At 33.4% G+C, this 22,686-nt stretch overlaps 1 protein-coding gene across 1 annotated transcript in view; it reads left to right on the top strand.

Moving 5' to 3' along the window:
• The window catches only part of LOC129758469 (proteoglycan 4-like), a 23,480-nt gene extending 5,633 nt beyond the window's left edge, over nucleotides 1–17,847 (top strand). The window contains exon 4 of the mRNA XM_055755978.1: nucleotides 17,744–17,847. Coding sequence (XP_055611953.1) covers nucleotides 17,744–17,847 — 104 coding nt within the window. The remainder of the gene's footprint in view (nucleotides 1–17,743) is intronic.
• The last annotated feature ends 4,839 nt before the right edge of the window (nucleotides 17,848–22,686 follow it).

Genomic DNA, 22,686 nt, shown 5'->3' with positions numbered 1-22,686 from the left:
TGTGGTGATATGGTTGGTGGTGTTGTTGATACTGCTGCTGCTGATGCTGATGATGATGATGAGCAAAGTGTTGCTGCTGTTCCGGTGTCAAATTTAGCTGATTCGCCGAAACAGCGGAAGTCGCAGCCGTCGTCGCTCCGGTTGTCATATCCAATTTTCCAGCCCCGGCACTGGCACTACCATCCATGATGGTCATGATGATACCCGAACCCGGCCCGGCTCGACGCTTCGGGAAGTTATTGCTGTTGCCAGACGTCGTCGTCGTCGTCGTCGTTTTCCTTGTCGACAGATGGCAGTACTGAGTTTGAGTCTCGACGCAGTGTTTTGGTTATAGTAACATCATTTTCCAGCCTTTTTTAGCCAACTCCGGCACCAACTTTTGGAGGAATGGCGCCTAGCCTACTCTTCTCAGAAATTTGGCGTTGTTAATTCCATCTGGAATGAGGGGAAAAAAAGAAACAGACACGAAAAATTGTAGCAAGCGTTGGCTGAAAATGACTGAGTTGTAAGCCTTAGGAGGATGAAGAATGAATTATTATCGATTGAAGTAATAAATCATGAAGCGTTTTGGGAAGAAAAATGGCCGTAGTTATTTCGATTGGGGTGAGAATGATCCCTGAATTAATTTCGGAGACCATTAGACCTTATGGTTCAGCTTTCAAAAGAATACTTCCACATAATCTCCCATGTTTAAGACCTTTATAATCTTAATAATTTTGAACCGTAAAGAGCCTTAATGTATGCTTAGCTTATTTAAAAATGAATGACTGCCCACTAATTTATGACGGTTTAGAAAAACTTCTTCGTCATTACTATTGTTTCTCACGAAACAATTGCGAACTAATTGAACGAGCTCTAAGAAGTTCACTTGACATGCTCATTTATGGAAGTGCAAAAAAAAAACTACAGATATACCTGACGAGTGAAAATCATGAGGACAATCGACACTGAGTATGTAGAGAGGTTGACCAACCACCTACACAGTGTGCCACTTGGCATACATGCATATCGGGTTAAGTACGTACGTTAGTTGGTGATGCTCTGTCTAGTGGCTGGGCTGGTGGTTGACTTTTGCTGAATGATCATTTCATTTATGTATGAACCGACAATGAGCCACTGTCATAAGAGTAAACGCCACCGTGCCATTAATTCCATTGCTACAGTTTTTGTGGAGAGCAGAAAAGTTTTTCAAGCGATTGAAAACGGTTATTTGTACTGGGTTAGAATTTCCCCATTGCAACGTGAAAGTATATTAAGATGAGACAAGGAGAAGAGAAGTAGGCGTGCGCCTAGAACGACGTGTTTTTTTCATCTGGCAAATTTAAGCTAGCAAAAAATTGGAATTTTAGTGTCAATTCATCAATTTGACCGGAAAATACTTGTTCGACTGTCTCACATCAAGTTTAACATTTTGAAGTTAGTACCGATCGAGAAGCAATTTACCAAGGAATGGATTCGCAATGGAGGAGTCCAAGGATTTGTCCAAGGATGAGTATCGAATCCGTTTTTAACCGGATGAAAGGAATTTGTGGATGAAAGAAAAGGTCCGTACAGGAATGGTTTGCAAGGGCCAAAAAATTCAAAATATAGAAATCAAATTAACGATTTCAGAGTGGAAGTCAATGCAGTGCAACAGCGTTCAAACCATCATGTTACCTGTATACTAGTTAGCTGCGACAAAAAATTGGTGAGCTCTTTCCATTTTTATTTATTTGTGTATTCGTGTACATTTTAATATTACCCATCAATCCTATCTGCCAAATAGGATTTCCTATAAACCGAAATAGCACTCCCTATACCTATCTGAAACAGCATCCTTGTATGTAGGGTCGCATGAGTTCTCTTGCACCTGAAAAGTTTATTTAGCTGTTCAGACTATCCCTATATGATTACATTGACTTGTCACGGTGTGCATCATGGTGCCACACTGATTCTCAATAACAACACTTGAAATGAGTATTGAACCCAGGTACTCATTTTGACATCAAGTGTTGGGCTTGATTGTTAGTTGTACCTCTTGTATCAGCCAATTCAAGATGTGTGTAGTCACCCAATGCTATGCTATGCTATGCTATGCTATGCAACGTGAAAGTATATTAAGATAGAATCATAAGGCGAATTTTGGAAAAAAATACTTCCATGAATATCATTTTTCTTGGGATTAATGGTTAAAGCATATTGATCAATAATTGCATGTATTGTATGTGCCTGACCCGATTTTTCGTGGATTTCATTCACCTCTATAGCAGTTGACATCGTTTAATGATCCGCTGCAAGAGGAAAAACATTACATTCTTCAACAATTGGTGAGTTCGTTCCATGATCCTTCTAATTCTGTACCAACACGTGAAAAGGATCTATCTCCAAAAGTAAATAAAAACCATTTTCAGTACTTCGCGATAGGCCAACATTTGCACTACTTAACGGTGAAACCCTTTTGAGAAAATAATATTCCGTTACATTAAAAACTCTATTTGAGTAAAGGATCTCCAACATTCTAAAGCCAGAACTGCCATAACTTGGATATACACCCTTTACTCCGGAACCATTTTTCGCTACTACTCCGCAAACAAACTCAAAATAATCAATTTAACTCTTTATTCAACATAAAAACATAGTTGCAAATGAATGCGAGCTTGTAACTAAAGCTAAAAATAAGAAAATAGCAAAGGGTGTATAAACAGGTTAGACAAAATTTTACGTGAAGTAGGTTCTATCTACGATAGCGCGTTATTTTTTCATGAAAATTGATATTCCTCTATTCTAACATATAGAGAATTGTCTTTCATAAAATTCCAAAATTTCGAATGATGTTTAATTAGCGATTTGAAATAGGTTATATTTTTTTCAAAGCGTTTTTTTCGATACGCCATCATGGAAATAGATCCTTTTTGTGTGTTGGTAAATATTTGACACTTTATTCAACAAAAAACATAGTTGCAAATGAACACGAGCTTAAAACTAAAGCTAGAAATGAGAAAATAGCAAAGGGTGTATTAACAAGGGAGATAAAATATTACGTGAGTTAGGTTCTATCTAAAAATGGAACGAGGATGAGTTGGGTAGGTGGCTTCACTCGATTATCCCAAGGGTAAGCCTTAAACCATGGTTCAATAGATTGGACCTGAGTCGTGATTTTATTAAAACATTTTCCCGTCTCATGTCCAATCATTGTGCTTTGGATACGTTACTCTATCGTGTGAATCTCGCTAGCAGCAATTTGTGTCGTTGTGGCCAGGGTTACCATGACATCGAGTATATTGTTTGGTCGTGTGAGGACCATCTTATCGCCAGAGCGAATTTGATTGATTCCCTTCGGGCCCGAGGTAAACCACCTAATGTTCCAGTAAGGGATGTGTTGGCTGTGGTAGACCTAGACTATATGTTCGAATTATACCTTTTTCTTAAATCTATCGATCTCCGCGTTTAAGTATCCCTTTCTTCTTTTTCCTTTTTCTTTTTAGTCTATCGTAGTTTTGAATAATGAACGATGAACTCAATACTTGAATCCTTAAAAAAGAAAAATAGACAACATTGTGAAAAAAGCCATGTGAAAAAAGCTATGTTAATTAAAACAATGGTCTCCCGGCTCCGTTAAACTAATTTGTTTGAGCCGTTTCAAATAAACGAATTGTAAAAAAAATAGGTTCTATCTACGATAGCGCGTTGTTTTTTCATGAAAATTGATATTCCTCTATTCTAACATATAGAGAGGATGCTTCTAAAAATCGTTTATCTTCCATAAAAATTTAAAATTTCAAGTAATTTTTAATTAGCGATTTATAAAAGGTTGTATTTTTTTCAAGGGCGTTTTTCTCGATTCGCCAAATATGGAGATAGATCCTTTTCACGTGTTTGTACAGAATTGAATTATTCTGAACTGATGTTCCAATCCGGGAGATTCTACCTGAGAATTCGCAAAATTGAAAAATTCTGAAATACCGTTAATTGATTTATGTAGAAAAGTCAGGTGAGCTCCGCATTTTGCGGGGAGCGCATTGGGTTTTTTTCTATTGCAACTTACCATTTCAACTAAAGAAGAACAATTTCGGAAACATTTTAGGGTTTAAATTATAATGATGAGTTGAAATTTATATAATGTTTTTAAAACAAGAGGCTGGGAGGGAGATTCGCATAAGAATGCGCAAGAAATTGTCGTACTAATAAAAGATTATCCAGATTATGTAGCGCCTTGGAACCTGACAGTTTGTTTATGCACGGAGAAAAAAGACGACTGTTGTTCCAATTATTTCAGCTAGTTATACTAATCATCAAAGTGTAGTTGATTTTTTCACATCTATACATATAAAAATGAATTTCTGTCTGTCTGTTTGTTCCTATTGACTTGAAAACTACTTGGCCGATTTGCATGAAACGTAGCAAGTGGGGGTATTAGATGACGGCGAAGGTTTCTAGAATAGTTTGACTCTCCTTCCTTTTACAGGAAGGGAAGAGGGGCCACCCAAACAAATGAAACATGTTTGAATAGCTCGAGAACCGATCAAGTTAATTGAGCCAAATTTGTTATGGGAGTGTATTTGGTTACGAAAAATGTTCCTAAAATGGTTTGGTACCCCTCCCTTCTTACAATGGGGAAATAGGAAGCGGGGAGGAGGGTTTCCATACATTAATCACTAATCGTACTTCCAGAGCCAAAACTTATGTCTGAGTCCCAAAGAACAATAAAAGCGAGTAATTATTCGTCTTTTCTTTATTCATGTTTTTGATTATTTTAACGTAAAAACATTAAAATGATCTAAAACATAAAATGGTTGGGCCTACCATGGAGCAGAGAACGCAGAGACATATGGAACACATGAACAGAAGAAACGCTATATACGCTTTCAAATGGGCAATATCGTTGGAAGCATCCTTGACGGAAAACCATGCGTCTTGTAGAGTAACTCCACCAATTCGACCATTCTTGCGTGGCTGGAAATGATTTATTTTGAACACAGAAATCACAAAACCTTAGAACCTACATCACATTCTGCAAAATGCCTCTTATAGAATGAGATGTAATTAACAAAAATTATTTTAAAATTCAATGATTTATTATTATTGTTCAACTGCTTCGAATTTCAATGTACAATCATTTCTGGCCATCGACCAAGAATAAAGCGCTTTTACTCGCTCTTGAAAATAAAAAAGAGAATCGGGAAATATTAATCAAACATAAAACCTTGGAGGTCTGCTTGGAACTCGAAAGGTTTTTCAAAAATTTCCTGGTGCAGAGAACTTATGCGACCCAGTGTTCTGTATTCAGATATATAGAGAAAGGAACATTTACATAGAAGATCCTATTTGGCGGTCGGGATTGGTAAACAATTAAAATTAAAAGTTATGGTGTAAAAGCATGTAAAAATTTCATAATGAAACGATATCACCAAAGTTAATTGAATGGTATTATATTCCATCGCTGCCATCTTCCAATTCATCCTGATTCCAGTAATCTTAAGACGGGTCGCCACTGAGAATTGTAATTGTGCCAATCACTGCCTTTTTGTTGCTTTAAAAAAAAAAAATTACTGTTAATCGCAGCAACCATCGGTCAATTCCAACAACATTGCCAATCCTTCTGCCAGTCAGCTCGTGGGAAGAAAATTATAGATGGGAGTTCCAAAGTAGAATACCGCTTTACCACTGCTACCTCCACCCTTTTTCAATAACTTTCATTAACAACTCTTAATGAACTTTCTGCTAACATTCGATGATGACACAATTTGGACACATTTCTATGGAAATTTCACTTGGAAGCGACATCTTCGCACCAACCAAAACCACTTTTTTCGTTTTAAATTCAAGACCAAATCAATCTTCGGAAATTGATATCCATGACTATTTCTTTCCAATTAGCGGCGGCTCGGCTCTTGGAACGCCATTCTGCTTACTAGGAGGAATGTTAGTCAAAGAACAATGATCAAATTCCTTCGCAGACGTTTTGGATAGCCAAATTTATGGATCATTATCAAAACTTTTTTTCACTTTCCCCACATTCACCAAAAAACACTTTAAAACTACTAGTTTCATAAGTGTTCATTTTTTCTTCATCGGCATAAAAACCACAAAAGATCTTCCCATCAAGCACCTGGTTCCGAACACCAGAAGCCACCAGCCACTTAAAAAAAATCGTCATAATTTTACTACAAAACTATCCGCGCTCTTCTGGTGGTCACTTCCATAAAGAACCCTGACTGGTAGCGATTTTTAATCGTTTAACTTTAACTTATTGGTTTAAAACTTTATTTAAATAAAATTTTCGCGGACGGAAAAAAACGCGTGTTGCTCGCACGAGGCATGGCCTACTCCCCTCGGACCCACGGATTACTCGAGAAATAATCGAACAGAAAAATTAAATTATTCTGGAAGTATATTCGAGTACGAGAAATGTAATTTTTTGTGTCTCGAGGTTCCACCCTCTCCAACGGGAAGAGGGGAAGGAGGAAGGAGGATTTTATACAATATTTTTGGATCACTCGAGAACTAATTAATCAAATTAAATAGCAGAAGGTATTTGAGTAGAACCTTCAGTTCTATGATTGTTTAAGCACGGATGAAAAACTCTACGGGTCGTTATTAACATTCGCGTGGTTGGCTCTTACATATCACAGGCTTTTTGGTTTAACCCGTTATTTTGCTAAATCAACCTTGATATCGACTAACAAATTGACGTTGTTGTAAAATAATTCGGCTGTACAGGATTTCTCAACTGCTACTCATTATATTGTTCAGCCATCTAGATATCTAAGACGAACGAGAAATATTTTTATTTGGTTTAGGAAATTAAAAAAAGTAGATTAATAAGGAGGTGTTTGAGTCCCCATGTCCCCAAGTAGCGAAAAGGTAAAACTATTTTTATTCAAGTTGTTTTTTTGTAAAACATCGTAATTTCGTTTCAAATACGCAATTTCGTTTTTAATGGGACCAATTTTTCTTTCAGGACGAATCGAATGAAATAAATATATCCATTTCATTATAAAAATTGATGTTTTTCATTTAAAAAACGAAAATAGCTATGGATTTTTCCTGCCTAAATTAATCCCTTTTCATATTATAGATCTATGATTTTCTACATTCAGGGGAAACATTTGTTATGGTTAAAACAGCCATCCTATTGGATTTTAAGTATCGCTATTTTAGCCATAAATATGTCTTTTCATGGCATCGCATGGTTGGCTGGATCGTATTTTCGTATCAGAACAGAACCAAACAATCATATTTATGTTCCTGTAGACGCGTAATCTAGCTGATAAATCTATATATTTTTCTTCGTGAGGCTTCTTCTCCTTTTCACTGATTTGTTGGGAAGTGGGAAGGGGGGGGGCTCCCATACAAATTTTTTAAACTAATCTAGCTAGTGCTAATCTAGCAGTGCCTCAAGAAATATTTCTAAGATGATTCGGTTCCCCTCTTGGGATACGAAAGAGAGATGAGGTGTCATACGTTTGATTTGATAATTTCAAAAGCTGATCAAATGATTTCAACCAAATTTCACAGGGGAGAGTAGAAGGGTACTAGAAATGATTCTTTGGATTAAACAAACCACCTTCCAGTGGGGGATAAGTGAGGGGAAAAAGAGTCCGCACTTTTTTTTTGTATAATTCGAGTCCGGACAATGTTTTTTTTTAAGGAGAGACACCATACAGTACAAAGCCGGTAATGGGGGAGGTTTAATCTCATAGTTTTAAAACTTTTCAAGCTAAAGAAAGTATATTTAACATGAGATTTTTTTTATGATTCAAGACCTCTTCTTCTTTGAGAGGAGGATCGGAAAGAAGGAAAGTAGCTCGAAAACTTATCAAGCAAAGGGAGCCATATGTGAATTGTGATGTTATTTGGATACAAAAATTTTTAAAATAGCAGTCCGTGGACCCTCTCCACATTGCAGGGGAGAAAGAAAAATAAAAACGAGTACTGAATATCATTTTTCAAACGATTATTGAAAAACAATTCAGATCAAGATTTAAAAAAATCTTTTCATAGAATCTATTTTTTTTTGTATTCTTAAAATAATTTGACGTAAACAATCTAATTTTAAAGATATCGATTTTTTTATAGTTTGAAATTTTCGCACAATTTTTGATTTTCAGAAGGTTGAGCAAAGCACACCGGAACAGCTAGTTCAACTATATTCAGATTCAGCTACAAACTGCTGATTGACCATACGCAATCAACTATGAATATGAAAGATTCAACTGTAGTGGTATAATTGATTCAACTGTGAATATAATAGATTCAACTACAATTTTATGAATGATGTTATTCATTCAACTATAAATATATTAGATTCAACTATACATTTCTGATCGACCTCTCACATTGAACTATAAAGTTCCTGACACCGGTGGCAAAGCGCAAGCGCTCTCCGGCGATTAGGAAACATTTTTCTTTTCCTGTTTCCTGTTTCGACAGGAATTTCACGGCTCTCATTAAGATAATATCATGCAAATTCACGTGCATCACCTGAAAGCTAACAACAAGTAATTCAACCCACACGTGAAATTTACATAATTCCATGATTCCGAGGATTTCAGATTTTTCCTTCATTTTTTTTTTGCTGTATTCAAGAAGACGGTATAAAGTTTGAAGTCGATTGAATTTTTTTCTATGTCAAATAGGCTTTCTTGAATTTAATGAATAATTACAAAATTTAGGAATCAATTTCAATGAGTTGTTTCAACTCCTAATGTCTATCTTAGGTACGGAGAAGTGCGCCGCAACAATTTAATATCCACTTACAGAGGTCGAAGCAGCAGCAACAGTAGTGAAAGTGCTTGATTTTCCTCCAAGGAGGTCAATCATCCAAGAAGTAGCTACCCATTCTCACCAACCTGACAGTCTCCAGACCTAACCCTCAAACATCTACCCAACCTCAACCATGTGTGGCTCAACAAAACTGCGGTTAACTCAGAACTTTACTATGTACAGACATCCTAATTCTGGGCGCCGCCTCCGGAGAAAGTGGTGTATCTAACCACAGACAGGTGGGATACACATTGCTCAATAGACGGACGTGCACGCAAACCACTGTGTTTCATCTCGAGAGGAAAACCGAGGCATCTACAAAACACCCAGTCGGAAAATATACGTACATCACAACCGATTGTGACGCGTGTCCATCAAAGTCTACTTTGATCGAAGAAGGTGGTGAGCTACACGAAAAGCAAACAAAACTACTCTTGAAAAATTAATGAAACTTAAGGAAACTTACCGATTATAAAAAAAATCGCAAAATTGTCAAAATTGTCAAAATTATCAAAATTGTAAAAATTGTCATAATTTTCTAAATTTTAAAAATTTTCAAAATCATCAAAATTTTGAAAATTGTCAAAATTTTTCAAAATTGTCAAAATTGTCAAAATTGCCAAAATTGTGGAAATTGTCAAAATGGTCAAAATTGTCAAAATAACAAAACAAGCTTTTAAAAAATAAAATTCACTGCAAAAATTTTTTGAAAAGTTTTCACGCAAACACACAACTGTTTGACAGCTCTTCTCAGATTCTTACAACGATAATAAATCTTTTAAAAATGTAAGACTATAACAAAAGGTCTTGCCCAAAGCATAACTTGTTGATGGAAACAATGAAAAAAGTTTGATATAGAATAAAGTGAAGACAAGCACAAGCTTTGTTCCAATGGATTGTACAAAGAGCTACGAGCCATCAGCTGGTTTCTCTTATCATTTTTCGTTTTTGTTTACCAACAAAAACCGATCAAGAAATGTTTAGACTTAAAACATCGTCGCCTTCTTCACTCAAAGCTTGTTCGAAGTCACTGTTAGCACAAAAAAGTGCCATGTCTGAAAACGATTAAATCTCTCAAGCCTACATGTTAGCCAGCCTACTGATTCGCTTTCAAATTTTCCACTTTATTGTTCCAGTTAAAAATGACTCTTTTCGTTTGTGTCGTTTCCAACATGGTAGACATCAAACAAAAATCTTTTCTTCCATCTTTATTATTTTTATCAGCCCACTCTCAAAATAGTCCACTTCCTTCAAGCGTAGCGACTTTGTCACAATTAAGTTGTCTTGGTTTTGTTTTCTCCTATTAAAGTAGATTCCTCTGGTGCTTTTTGCTACTCTAGGAAGCGTGTAATCTATTTTTTTATTTTGTACTGATATATTCTCACCAGACAACATTCCGGAGTAGCTTCCAAAGATGAAAAGGCAAGGGGGCGATAATTAATCGCATTAAGCAAGTCACATCTCGTTAGTGCGACAAGAAAAGCGCCATTCCTCAGACTTGCTTCCGTCGTTTTATTTTTTTTCGCGTTATTCGAGATGGAAATGCGAGAAAGAGCGTCCTACAAAAAATAACTTTATGTATGGGATGGAAATGGTAGAAGTTGTCCTTTCTCCCAAACCCTCAGCCTCGGTTCTATAATAACAACCCTGACAACTGATGGCGATAAGTTTCTACATGCTTATAACAACCATAAGGAGGACCCCAGAATAAGATGCTGGTCGAATTAATTGCGCTTGAAGGACGATTTGTGGTAATGATGTTCCGGAGATGGTGCGTTACCTGGTAGAGAGACACAGACTGCCAAAAGCCACTTTGGCGATCTTCCACTGGAACTGTTCTTTGACCCTTGAGAAAACGGGATAATCGCGGATGACACTTGATGAGTGAATTGGATTTGTCCAAAATCTGCGTGAAGATGTAATCTGTGATGACTTATAACCCATCGCTGATATATTCTATGAAGTTTTGGGTCAACTTCTTGTAGAAAAGGTCAGAGTTGTAACAAGTTGTTAAATTACATTTTTAGAATTTTCGGTAGAAAATTGTTTTCAGAAATAGACTTTCTAAATTACTGCAAACGTGCAACGTTAAATTTGACCGAAATATGAGTTATATCTAGCTTCCGTGAAGCTGATGTAAATGCACGGCATGAGAAAAGATGTTTACAAAATTTATTCAAAAATGACAAAATGACAAAAATGACAAAAATAACAAAAATGACAAAAATGACAAAAATGACAAAAATGACAAAAATGACAAAAATGACAAAAATGACAAAAATGACAAAAATGACAAAAATGACAAAAATGACAAAAATGACAAAAATGACAAAAATGACAAAAATGACAAAAATGACAAAAATGACAAAAATGACAAAAATGACAAAAATGACAAAAATGACAAAAATGACAAAAATGACAAAAATGACAAAAATGACAAAAATGACAAAAATGACAAAAATGACAAAAATGACAAAAATGACAAAAATGACAAAAATGACAAAAATGACAAAAATGACAAAAATGACAAAAATGACAAAAATGACAAAAATGACAAAAATGACAAAAATGACAAAAATGACAAAAATGACAAAAATGACAAAAATGACAAAAATGACAAAAATGACAAAAATGACAAAAATGACAAAAATGACAAAAATGACAAAAATGACAAAAATGACAAAAATGACAAAAATGACAAAAATGACAAAAATGACAAAAATGACAAAAATGACAAAAATGACAAAAATGACAAAAATGACAAAAATGACAAAAATGACAAAAATGACAAAAATGACAAAAATGACAAAAATGACAAAAATGACAAAAATGACAAAAATGACAAAAAGACAAAAAAGACAAAAAAGACAAAAAAGACAAAAATGACAAAAATGACAAAAATGACAAAAATGACAAAAATGACAAAAATGACAAAAATGACAAAAATGACAAAAATGACAAAAATGACAAAAATGACAAAAAAGACAAAAAAGACAAAAAAGACCAAAAAGTCAAAAAAGACAAAAAAGACAAAAAAGACAAAAAAGACAAAAAAGACAAAAATGACAAAAAAGACAAAAAAGACAAAAAAGACAAAAAAGACAAAAAAGACAAAAAAGACAAAAAAGACAAAAAAGACAAAAAAGACAAAAAAGACAAAAAAGACAAAAAAGACAAAAAAGACAAAAAAGACAAAAAAGACAAAAAAGACAAAAAAGACAAAAAAGACAAAAAAGACAAAAAAGACAAAAAAGACAAAAAAGACAAAAAAGACAAAAAAGACAAAAAAGACAAAAAAGACAAAAAAGACAAAAAAGACAAAAAAGACAAAAAAGACAAAAAAGACAAAAAAGACAAAAAAGACAAAGACAAAAAAGACAAAAAAGACAAAAAAGACAAAAAAGACAAAAAAGACAAAAAAGACAAAAAAGACAAAAAAGACAAAAAAGACAAAAAAGACAAAAAAGACAAAAAAGACAAAAAAGACAAAAAAGACAAAAAAGACAAAAAAGACAAAAAAGACAAAAAAGACAAAAAAGACAAAAAAGACAAAAAAGACAAAAAAGACAAAAAAGACAAAAAAGACAAAAAAGACAAAAAAGACAAAAAAGACAAAAAAGACAAAAAAGACAAAAAAGACAAAAAAGACAAAAAAGACAAAAAAGACAAAAAAGACAAAAAAGACAAAAAAGACAAAAAAGACAAAAAAGACAAAAAAGACAAAAAAGACAAAAAAGACAAAAAAGACAAAAAAGACAAAAAAGACAAAAAAGACAAAAAAGACAAAAAAGACAAAAAAGACAAAAAAGACAAAAAAGACAAAAAAGACAAAAAAGACAAAAAAGACAAAAAAGACAAAAAAGACAAAAAAGACAAAAAAGACAAAAAAGACAAAAAAGACAAAAAAGACAAAAAAGACAAAAAAGACAAAAAAGACAAAAAAGACAAAAAAGACAAAAAAGACAAAAAAGACAAAAAAGACAAAAAAGACAAAAAAGACAAAAAAGACAAAAAAGACAAAAAAGACAAAAAAGACAAAAAAGACAAAAAAGACAAAAAAGACAAAAAAGACAAAAAAGACAAAAAAGACAAAAAAGACAAAAAAGACAAAAAAGACAAAAAAGACAAAAAAGACAAAAAAGACAAAAAAGACAAAAAAGACAAAAAAGACAAAAAAGACAAAAAAGACAAAAAAGACAAAAAAGACAAAAAAGACAAAAAAGACAAAAAAGACAAAAAAGACAAAAAAGACAAAAAAGACAAAAAAGACAAAAAAGACAAAAAAGACAAAAAAGACAAAAAAGACAAAAAAGACAAAAAAGACAAAAAAGACAAAAAAGACAAAAAAGACAAAAAAGACAAAAAAGACAAAAAAGACAAAAAAGACAAAAAAGACAAAAAAGACAAAAAAGACAAAAAAGACAAAAAAGACAAAAAAGACAAAAAAGACAAAAAAGACAAAAAAGACAAAAAAGACAAAAAAGACAAAAAAGACAAAAAAGACAAAAAAGACAAAAAAGACAAAAAAGACAAAAAAGACAAAAAAGACAAAAAAGACAAAAAAGACAAAAAAGACAAAAAAGACAAAAAAGACAAAAAAGACAAAAAAGACAAAAAAGACAAAAAAGACAAAAAAGACAAAAAAGACAAAAAAGACAAAAAAGACAAAAAAGACAAAAAAGACAAAAAAGACAAAAAAGACAAAAAAGACAAAAAAGACAAAAAAGACAAAAAAGACAAAAAAGACAAAAAAGACAAAAAAGACAAAAAAGACAAAAAAGACAAAAAAGACAAAAAAGACAAAAAAGACAAAAAAGACAAAAAAGACAAAAAAGACAAAAAAGACAAAAAAGACAAAAAAGACAAAAAAGACAAAAAAGACAAAAAAGACAAAAAAGACAAAAAAGACAAAAAAGACAAAAAAGACAAAAAAGACAAAAAAGACAAAAAAGACAAAAAAGACAAAAAAGACAAAAAAGACAAAAAAGACAAAAAAGACAAAAAAGACAAAAAAGACAAAAAAGACAAAAAAGACAAAAAAGACAAAAAAGACAAAAAAGACAAAAAAGACAAAAAAGACAAAAAAGACAAAAAAGACAAAAAAGACAAAAAAGACAAAAAAGACAAAAAAGACAAAAAAGACAAAAAAGACAAAAAAGACAAAAAAGACAAAAAAGACAAAAAAGACAAAAAAGACAAAAAAGACAAAAAAGACAAAAAAGACAAAAAAGACAAAAAAGACAAAAAAGACAAAAAAGACAAAAAAGACAAAAAAGACAAAAAAGACAAAAAAGACAAAAAAGACAAAAAAGACAAAAAAGACAAAAAAGACAAAAAGACAAAAAAGACAAAAAAGACAAAAAAGACAAAAAAGACAAAAAAGACAAAAAAGACAAAAAAGACAAAAAAGACAAAAAAGACAAAAAAGACAAAAAAGACAAAAAAGACAAAAAAGACAAAAAAGACAAAAGAGACAAAAAAGACAAAAAAGACAAAAAAGACAAAAAAGACAAAAAAGACAAAAAAGACAAAAAAGACAAAAAAGACAAAAAAGACAAAAAAGACAAAAAAGACAAAAAAGACAAAAAAGACAAAAAAGACAAAAAAGACAAAAAAGACAAAAAAGACAAAAAAGACAAAAAAGACAAAAAAGACAAAAAAGACAAAAAAGACAAAAAAGACAAAAAAGACAAAAAAGACAAAAAAGACAAATAAGACAAAAAAGACAAAAATGACCAAATTTGCCAAAACTATAAAAAATGAAAAAATGAAAAAAAAAAAATGGTAAAAATGACAAAAATTGTAAGATTGGAAATTAAGGCAAACAATTTCGAATTTAAGTCTCCATCAGTTTTGATTCATTCCACTAGCTGAAGTCTCAATTCGTTTTAGCTGCATTGAAAGTACAGAAGGCTCAATCACATTCGAAACGTTAGTCTGAAGCAGAAGTTTCTTTCTGATCTGTTGGTGGAGACTAATGAGCGAACTTGTTTTCTTATGTTTTCAAGTAGAAATTGTTTGTGGTTCTAATATTCTTTGAAGAGTTAATGAATGACAGAGAATCTTACCTTTGTATCGGGAAAGGACGGAAAAGTATTGATTATCTCACTGATTTTTTTTCTTGAAACTTTCTTTAAAGTTGTTTATTTTTCATTAGTTTTCCATTAGTATCAAAGATAAGTTTAACCTATGCCGATTTTTATGATTTGATACCTAGCCATTTCACTACCGAATAAATATTTACAAAGCTTAACCATGCACGGAGAGCATCCCAGTAGAAGTATGTAGCTGTCAACATAAACACAACTAAAAAACACAAACATTTTCACTGAATGGGATCGCCCCTAAAGCTGGGATTGTCATCAAATTGACACCGGATACTTTCCGTCATCAACAGTCCCGGTTTTTTTCTGGCCTGCTCTGATTTCAATAACACCCCTTATAACGACGAACATCTCACAATGGAACCCAATTTCGGGTAGGAGTACTTTTACAATTTGCTCCAATTTGTAAACAGTATTTCGATATGGATCCCGGCTTGGAGGAAAGAAAACAAACAAAAAACAATGGCATCAGACCTTAAATTGTTACCCCGGAATTTCGATATTTTTTTCGTACTCTTCGTCTCGAGTCCTTCACAGCCAGATTGCTCACACAATTTGATACCCCAATCAAAATAGAGAGAGATTTGTTTTTTCACTGGAAATGGAAAGTTTCAAACAAAAGAATCAGTTAAAACATAAAATAGGAACCATTCAACGAAATTAATTCACTTTTTCGTCCCTCTCTTTCTCTCTGAAGATTGTTGTGAAATGGGTGGTCGATCAAAAAAGGCAAATGGGTAAAATTCCCAATTCTGGGTACCATAATTAAAATTCCGACTCCCTCACGGGATTTTGGGGTAGCTTCGGTTTTTCGTCATTCAAACCAGTTCCCCAAACCCTAGATAATCGGCAAAAAAAAACAGCAGAAACCCGTAATTTGACCGAGCTTTCCCGGGATTGGTTTACATTAGGGTTGAATCTTTTTTGCTGCTGGTTGTTAACCGGTTTAACAGTTCTCTAGAATCCACTGGATAGCCGGGGTTCCCGTTTTTGCCTGGTTGAGCTTTGGTAAACAGTTGGTCGTACCTAGTGCCAGCGTGAAATGACTGGCAAAACACAAATTATCGATGCAATCTAGTGTTGTTTTTTGAAGTTGGTATTTAGGGAGGGACAACAATCCAAAAAACCAAAAATGTTTTGGTTGGGGGAACCAAAATCCGTTAATTACTTTCTCTTTAACGTGAAATAAACAATTTTCAGTTTCAATTTGCTTTTCTAATGAATGAATTTTCTACAATGTAATGTTGAAATTGTCACTTGAAAATTGTCAAAATTGTCAAAATTGTCAAAATTGTCAAAATTTTCGAAATTGTCAAAATTGTCAAAATTATCAAAATTGTCAAAGTTATCAAAACTGTCAAAATTGTCAAAATTGTCAAAATTGTCAAAATTGTCAAAATTGTCAAAATTGTCCAAATTGTCCAAATTGTCAAAATTGTCAAAATTGTCCAAATTGTTAAAATTGTCAAAACTGTCAAAATTGTCAAAATTTTCAAAATTTTCATAATTGTCAAAATTGTCAAAATTGTCAAAATTGTCAAAATTGTCAAATTTGTCAAAATTGTCAAAATTGTCAAAATTGTCAAAATTGTCAAAATTGTCAAAATTGTCAAAATTGTCAAAACTGTCAAAATTGTCAAAATTGTCAAAATTGTCAAAATTGTCAAAATTGTCAAAATTGTCAAAATTGTCAAAATTGTCAAAATTGTCAAAATTGTCAAAATTGTCAAAATTGTCAAAATTGTCAAAATTGTCAAAATTGTCAAAATTGTCAAAATTGTCAAAATTGTCAAAATTGTCAAAATTGTCAAAATTGTCAAAATTGTCAAAATTGTCAAAATTGTCAAAATTGTCAAAATTGTCAAAATTGTCAAAATTGTCAAAATTGTCAAAATTTTCAATGTTGTCAAAACTGTCAAAATTGTCAAAATTGTCAAAATTGTCAAAATTGTCAAAATTGTCAAAATTGTCAAAATTGTCAAAATTGTCAAAATTGTCAAAATTGTCAAAATTGTCAAAATTGTCAAAATTGTCAAAATTGTCAAAATTGTCAAAATTGTCAAAATTGTCAAAATTGTCAAAATTGTCAAAATTGTCAAAATTGTCAAAATTGTCAAAATTGTCAAAATTGTCAAAATTGTCAAAATTGTCAAAATTGTCAAAATTGTCAAAATTGTCAAATTGACAAATTGACTAAATTGACAAAATTGACAAAATTGACAAAATTGTCAAAATTGTCAAAATTGTCAAAATTGTCAAAATTGTCAAAATTGTCAAAATTGTCAAAATTGTCAAAATTGTCAAAATTGTCAAAATTGTCAAAATTGTCAAAATTGTCAAAATTGTCAAAACTGTCAAAATTGTCAAAATTGTCAAAATTGTCAAAATTGTCAAAATTGTCAAAATTGTCAAAATTGTCAAAATTGTCAAAATTGTCAAAATTGTCAAAATTGTCAAAATTGTCAAAAATGTCAAAATTGTAAAAATTGTCAAAATTGTCAAAAGCTTCAAACGAGAAAAAAAACTCTTCAGTTTTCTTGAATCCCTTTTGGCCTTATAAAAACTCCGAATGGCTTTTAAAAGTAACATGTTTGCAAGGTATAGCTTTCAAAGCTCTTTTTTTATTTATCAATATTTTAAACAGGTTTACGGTAATAACAAAGCGGGATGTGACTAAACTTAGGTTCAAACTACACCAAATGAACACACGACGCAGAAGACATGTTTATTGTATCGTCGTAAGCTGAAATCCGTCTGAGCATTCACAAAGCCAAATAGCAAAATGGAACCATCTCATTGCTCGTCTCGAAGAGAATGTTTGCTTTTTGTTCGCCATCATGCTGTGTTCTATTTCACTATTCTGCATATACATACCTACATATTTCCAATCGAAGATGCTCTACACCGCACCGAACTATATTCCGGATTGGATAACCGGCGGGGGAAATCGGCGTTTATTCAAATCGGCGAAAGTAACGAAAAAGGATGGTTACACTGAGAAAATTTAAGGAACAGTTTTCCCCACAGGGAAATAGTTAATCAAATGCATTTGAAAACATTAATCAAATGAGTTGGAACCTTTTTCAAACCAAAATCGGAAACTAGCGAATTTAGGGATTTCATTAGAATTTGATAAATGGATGAACATTTTTCTCCGTTCCCAAACCCAATTCAATCTGTGCAAAAGCCAAACATTAATCTAGTCAAAGCATCCTAAGCATTCGCAAGATACGGTTTGAAATTGAACCGACTGATGAAGGAAGGCGAGAGAGATAAGAATCCTCGGGTATGGTGTGTGAGTGAGTGTTCTTGGCGGGAATAATCTCGAATAAATTGGATGAAGGAAAATTATCCGGCTGGAAGGACCACCCCTTTCGATGGTGGCGGCCATGCCATAATCAGATCAAAGTGGTTGTTCGATTCGATCCACGTGGGAGTTTTGCATTTGGTTCAGTGGAAGAGAATCTTCCGGAAGGATCACAACAAAGAATGGAAAAGGAGCCACACCTTCACATTGGCGATGCTGCCGCTTTCTTGAAATGTGGAAAGAAACACGGAGGGAAGAAATTGATCTTTTGCGAATACCTACACCAGCAGAACGTGGCGGGCGCTTGGGGTGGCCACCGGCAATCGATGCATGCCATTTGCAGCTTTTTTCTGGGCAATGCACGCTTCGCTCTGTTTTGAAGTGACAGCTGAAACTGACAGGTGATAGACGGCGCACGAGAATGGTTTGATCATGTTCGCTGACGTGCGAGAGATGGTTGTAGTTGGATTTAGAAGTTGATTTCCTTTTGATTCTGTTTCTTTGTTTGTGATTAAATTTTCCAAAATTTGAAAGTCTTCAAAGTTAAAACACATTTTAAGGTTTAAATCAACCATTTCATTTTTAAATTTTAGCATTTCGGGTCACTCTATGAAAAAACAAACTTAGCTCTCTTTATAGAGCAAAATAACATTCCACACATATGGCCTACTACGATCGTACCCTGCAACTGTTTTCCTTTTCGATGTCAATAGTCACTAGTCACTAGTCAGCTTGCTTTCCGGGGCGTTTTTTCATGCTCATTCGATTTTTGTTTTTTTTTTTGTTTTTATCCGTCCCAGTAGGCCATGCCATAAAAAGTTTAACGCTTGCCTCCCGGTTGTAAAACCTTTTTCTACCCTGATACGTTTACGACATTCGATAGTGTTGGTCCCAGAAAAAATCGAATTGGTTCCGTTGAATTGAAGTGCTGGAAAGTTGAGTTGAGTTTATTGTTTAAAATTTAGTAACAAAATTTAAAAAACCCACTGCGTGTCTCCTGCAACTAAGTTCATTTATTATTCAGAGGTTGTTTGACAGCAGCTCACCTAAATCAAGACGACCATCGAAGGGTAGTTAATTAAATTTAATTACTAGAAATTTCTATTTGCTTCCGGTCAAAGGTCTAAGTAGGCCGAAAATCGATTACGTCCTTCCAGAAATAAACCGCCTGCTTTGATCGAAAATGTTAGAGTCTTTTCTACTAAAATAAACTTTAAAAAATGGGTTTAAAAATATGGGAAAATTTGCTCACCTAGTTTTTCCAGAAACTTCTGCCGGAAGCAAGCAATAATGCCATCATCCTTAAGTATGATAGGCCTTGTAGGTTCTACCTAATCCTGTGGAATTACACCGGAGGCTGTAATTTTTCTCACAGCTTCCGGTCTTCGCCGAGTTGCCCCGAAAACAAGAAGAGAGCAGAACAGATAAAGCGTTTTTCATTTTTCACCTCCAGTCAGCCGCTGGCTATTTGAGTTCCAGCTGAGTTTTTCGGTTCGCTTTAAATTTGCTTAGACACAGTACTCTTTTTTTTTGTTCTTTCACTGGTTCAAATTGGGTCATTTCCCTTACCCTGAAAAAGCTGTTTCACTCGGCGGGAGAATTTTAACTAAATGATAACAAGTGTGGGTGTTTCCGGTTTGCTGTAGAGTAATAATGAAATGCCTTGGAGCTGTGTTTTGTGAAAGTTATTAATGTGATAAGGCTTAAGTCTAATCCTATTTTCTAGATTATTGTCTCGGATGGTCATGGTTGAATTCAATTAAAAAGGCTGGCTGTTGGTTTTCTGTTAGAAAAAGTTGAAAAACATCAACACACTTCCCAAATTTAAGACAAAAACATACATACCTAAACAAAATTTGGTGAATTTACGGTGAAGCCGTGCACCCATGCAATCACCTTTGAAAAACAAAACACTCCTAAAAATCCTAATACTTGAACATTTTTAAGTATCTTGAGTCTTTTGAGTCGTTTGAGCCTTTTGAGCCTTTTGAGTCTTTTGAGCCTTTCGAGCCTTTTCAGTCTTTTGAGCCTTTTGAGCCTTTTAAGCTTTTTGAACCTTTTGAGTCTTTGAGCCTCTTGAGCATTTTGAGTCTTTTGAATCTTTTGAGTCTATTGAGTCTTCTGAATATTTTGAGTCTTTGAGTCTTTTCAGTTTTTTGAGTCTTTTGTGCCTTTTTGTTCTTTTTAAGTTATTTGAGTCTTTTGAGTTTTTCGAGTATTTTGAGTTTTTTGAGTCTTTTGAGTCTTTTGAGTCTTTTGAGTCTTTTCAGTCTTTTCAGTCTTTTCAGTCTTTTCAGTCTTTTCAGTCTTTTCAGTCTTTTCAGTCTTTTCAGTCTTTTCAGTCTTTTCAGTCTTTTCAGTCTTTTCAGTCTTTTCAGTCTTTTCAGTCTTTTCAGTCTTTTCAGTCTTTTCAGTCTTTTCAGTCTTTTCAGTCGTTTCAGTCTTTTCAGTCTTTTCAGTCTTTTCAGTCTTTTCAGTCTTTTCAATCTTTTCAGTCTTTTCAGTCTTTTCAGTCTTTTCAATCTTTTCAGTCTTTTCAGTCTTTTCAATGTTTTTAGTCTTTCCAGTCTTTTCAGTCTTTTCAGTCTTTTCAGTCTTTTCAGTCTTTTCAGTCTTTTCAGTCTTTTCAGTCTTTTCAGTCTTTTCAGTCTTTTCAGTCTTTTCAGTCTTTTCAGTCTTTTCAGTCTTTTCAGTCTTTTCAGTCTTTTCAGTCTTTTCAGTCTTTCCAGTCTTTTCAGTCTTTTCAGTCTTTTCAGTCTTTTCAGTCTTTTCAGTCTTTTCAGTCTTTTCAGTCTTTTCAGTCTTTTCAGTTTTTTCAGTCTTTTCAGTCTTTTCAGTCTTTTCAGTCTTTTCAATCTTTTCAGTCTTTTCAGTCTTTTCAATGTTTTTAGTCTTTCCAGTCTTTTCAGTCTTTTCAGTCTTTTCAGTCTTTTCAGTCTTTTCAGTCTTTTCAGTCTTTTCAGTCTTTTCAGTCTTTTCAGTCTTTTCAGTATTTTCAGTCTTTTCAGTCTTTTCAGTCTTTTCAGTCTTTTCAGTCTTTTCAGTCTTTTCAGTCTTTTCAGTCTTTTCAGTCTTTTCAGTCTTTTCAGTCTTTTCAGTTTTTTCAGTCTTTTCAGTTTTTTTTAGTTTTTTTTTTTTTTTTAGTTTTTTTTTTCAATTTTTTCGTCTTTTCAGTCTTTTCAGTCTTTCGAGTCTCCTGAGTCTTTTGAGTTTTTTGGGCTTTTGGAGTCTTCAAGCTTTTTTTATCCGATTTTTATCAATGCAATATATTGTGGGAAGAGAAAGAAATCATTCTTATTAGCAACAGCAACAAAACGAGGTAACAGGAATTGAATTCTATTTCTCAATCATTTTCTTCGCTTCTGGCTAACAGAAATTCTCACAAATGTAGATAAAAACGTTGAAACGTAGTAGGTCATTCATAAATATAAATAAAACGGCCTTCTTTGATAGTGAACATGTTGCGCTTGGTTCTCGAGAATTCGTGTGGACTAATTTGAGTCTTCCTCGGCGTTGCTGAAATACGGACGAATTTGAAATTGTTTGTCTGTACATAATGGAATTTGAGATAATTTTTAAATTTAGCATCTTACTAGGCTTCAGTCTGCAATCGGCGGCTGGACAGTGTAGTAAATGAACGAAAGCAGATAAAATGTTTGGCTTCTTATTTTTGATCCTATGCCTTTGGCTATCGGTCGATGCTCGGGCTCGTTCGTTTGAGCTCCAGCTTTGTTTTCGGTTCTGGAGGGTGTTTTTATTCTATAGCTTTCGTTGGTACATTTTTTCATGTGTTTTTCTCGTGAAATTAGGTTATTTCTGTCTTTGAATTGAAACCGTTCGACTCCACGGGAGGGTTTTAAACGAACGAAAACAAGCTGGGGAGCTTTCTGCTAACGAGAGTTGTAATGCGATGATAGCTGGCAATGTACCGAGAAATTTTAAATGAGATAATACTTAAGCATGATCCTGCCAAAATAATTGCTCCGACTGGTATAATAAATGGAATAATTAATTAAGGTACTTTTTTGTAACATGGGTTTTTAGTAAGAAGAGTGAAATTAATTTTCCATTATATTTATTATAAAAATTGGAAGTTTGAACACAGGTTATGTAAGAAAAAAAGTTAAACTTTAAGTTTAATTTTTTTCATAAACGTTCGATCTCACAACAAACGCATACCATTTGGCTCAGCAATTAGTCCAGATGCGTTTCAGAGAGTGATGGGCTTAGAGTGATAGGATAGGTGGACTAAACAAAAACGATAATAGACCAATGCGAGTAAAGAGAACGTCAATTCGTACTTGTTTTCGAAGATAAAGTTCAATTTAATAACAAATAAATAGGAATTGGGAAAATTATGGGAAGGTTAAGCCTGAGCCTTGTAGGTTTCCAGAGTTTTTTGAGTCTTGGTTGGTCCTTCGAGCCGGATTCAATCCATTTCTGGGCTGAACACTAGCAAAGTTTAACAAGTAAACCAGGATGTCTGTAATGTAATCATGCTTAACATCTAGAACTCATGCTGCTTTATTT

This window comes from Uranotaenia lowii, chromosome 1 (assembly GCF_029784155.1).
Source record: "Uranotaenia lowii strain MFRU-FL chromosome 1, ASM2978415v1, whole genome shotgun sequence".
In the NCBI taxonomy this organism is placed as follows: domain Eukaryota; kingdom Metazoa; phylum Arthropoda; class Insecta; order Diptera; family Culicidae; genus Uranotaenia; species Uranotaenia lowii.
Note: the sequence above shows the minus strand (reverse complement) of the source record. Positions and strands in the feature narration are given on the sequence as shown.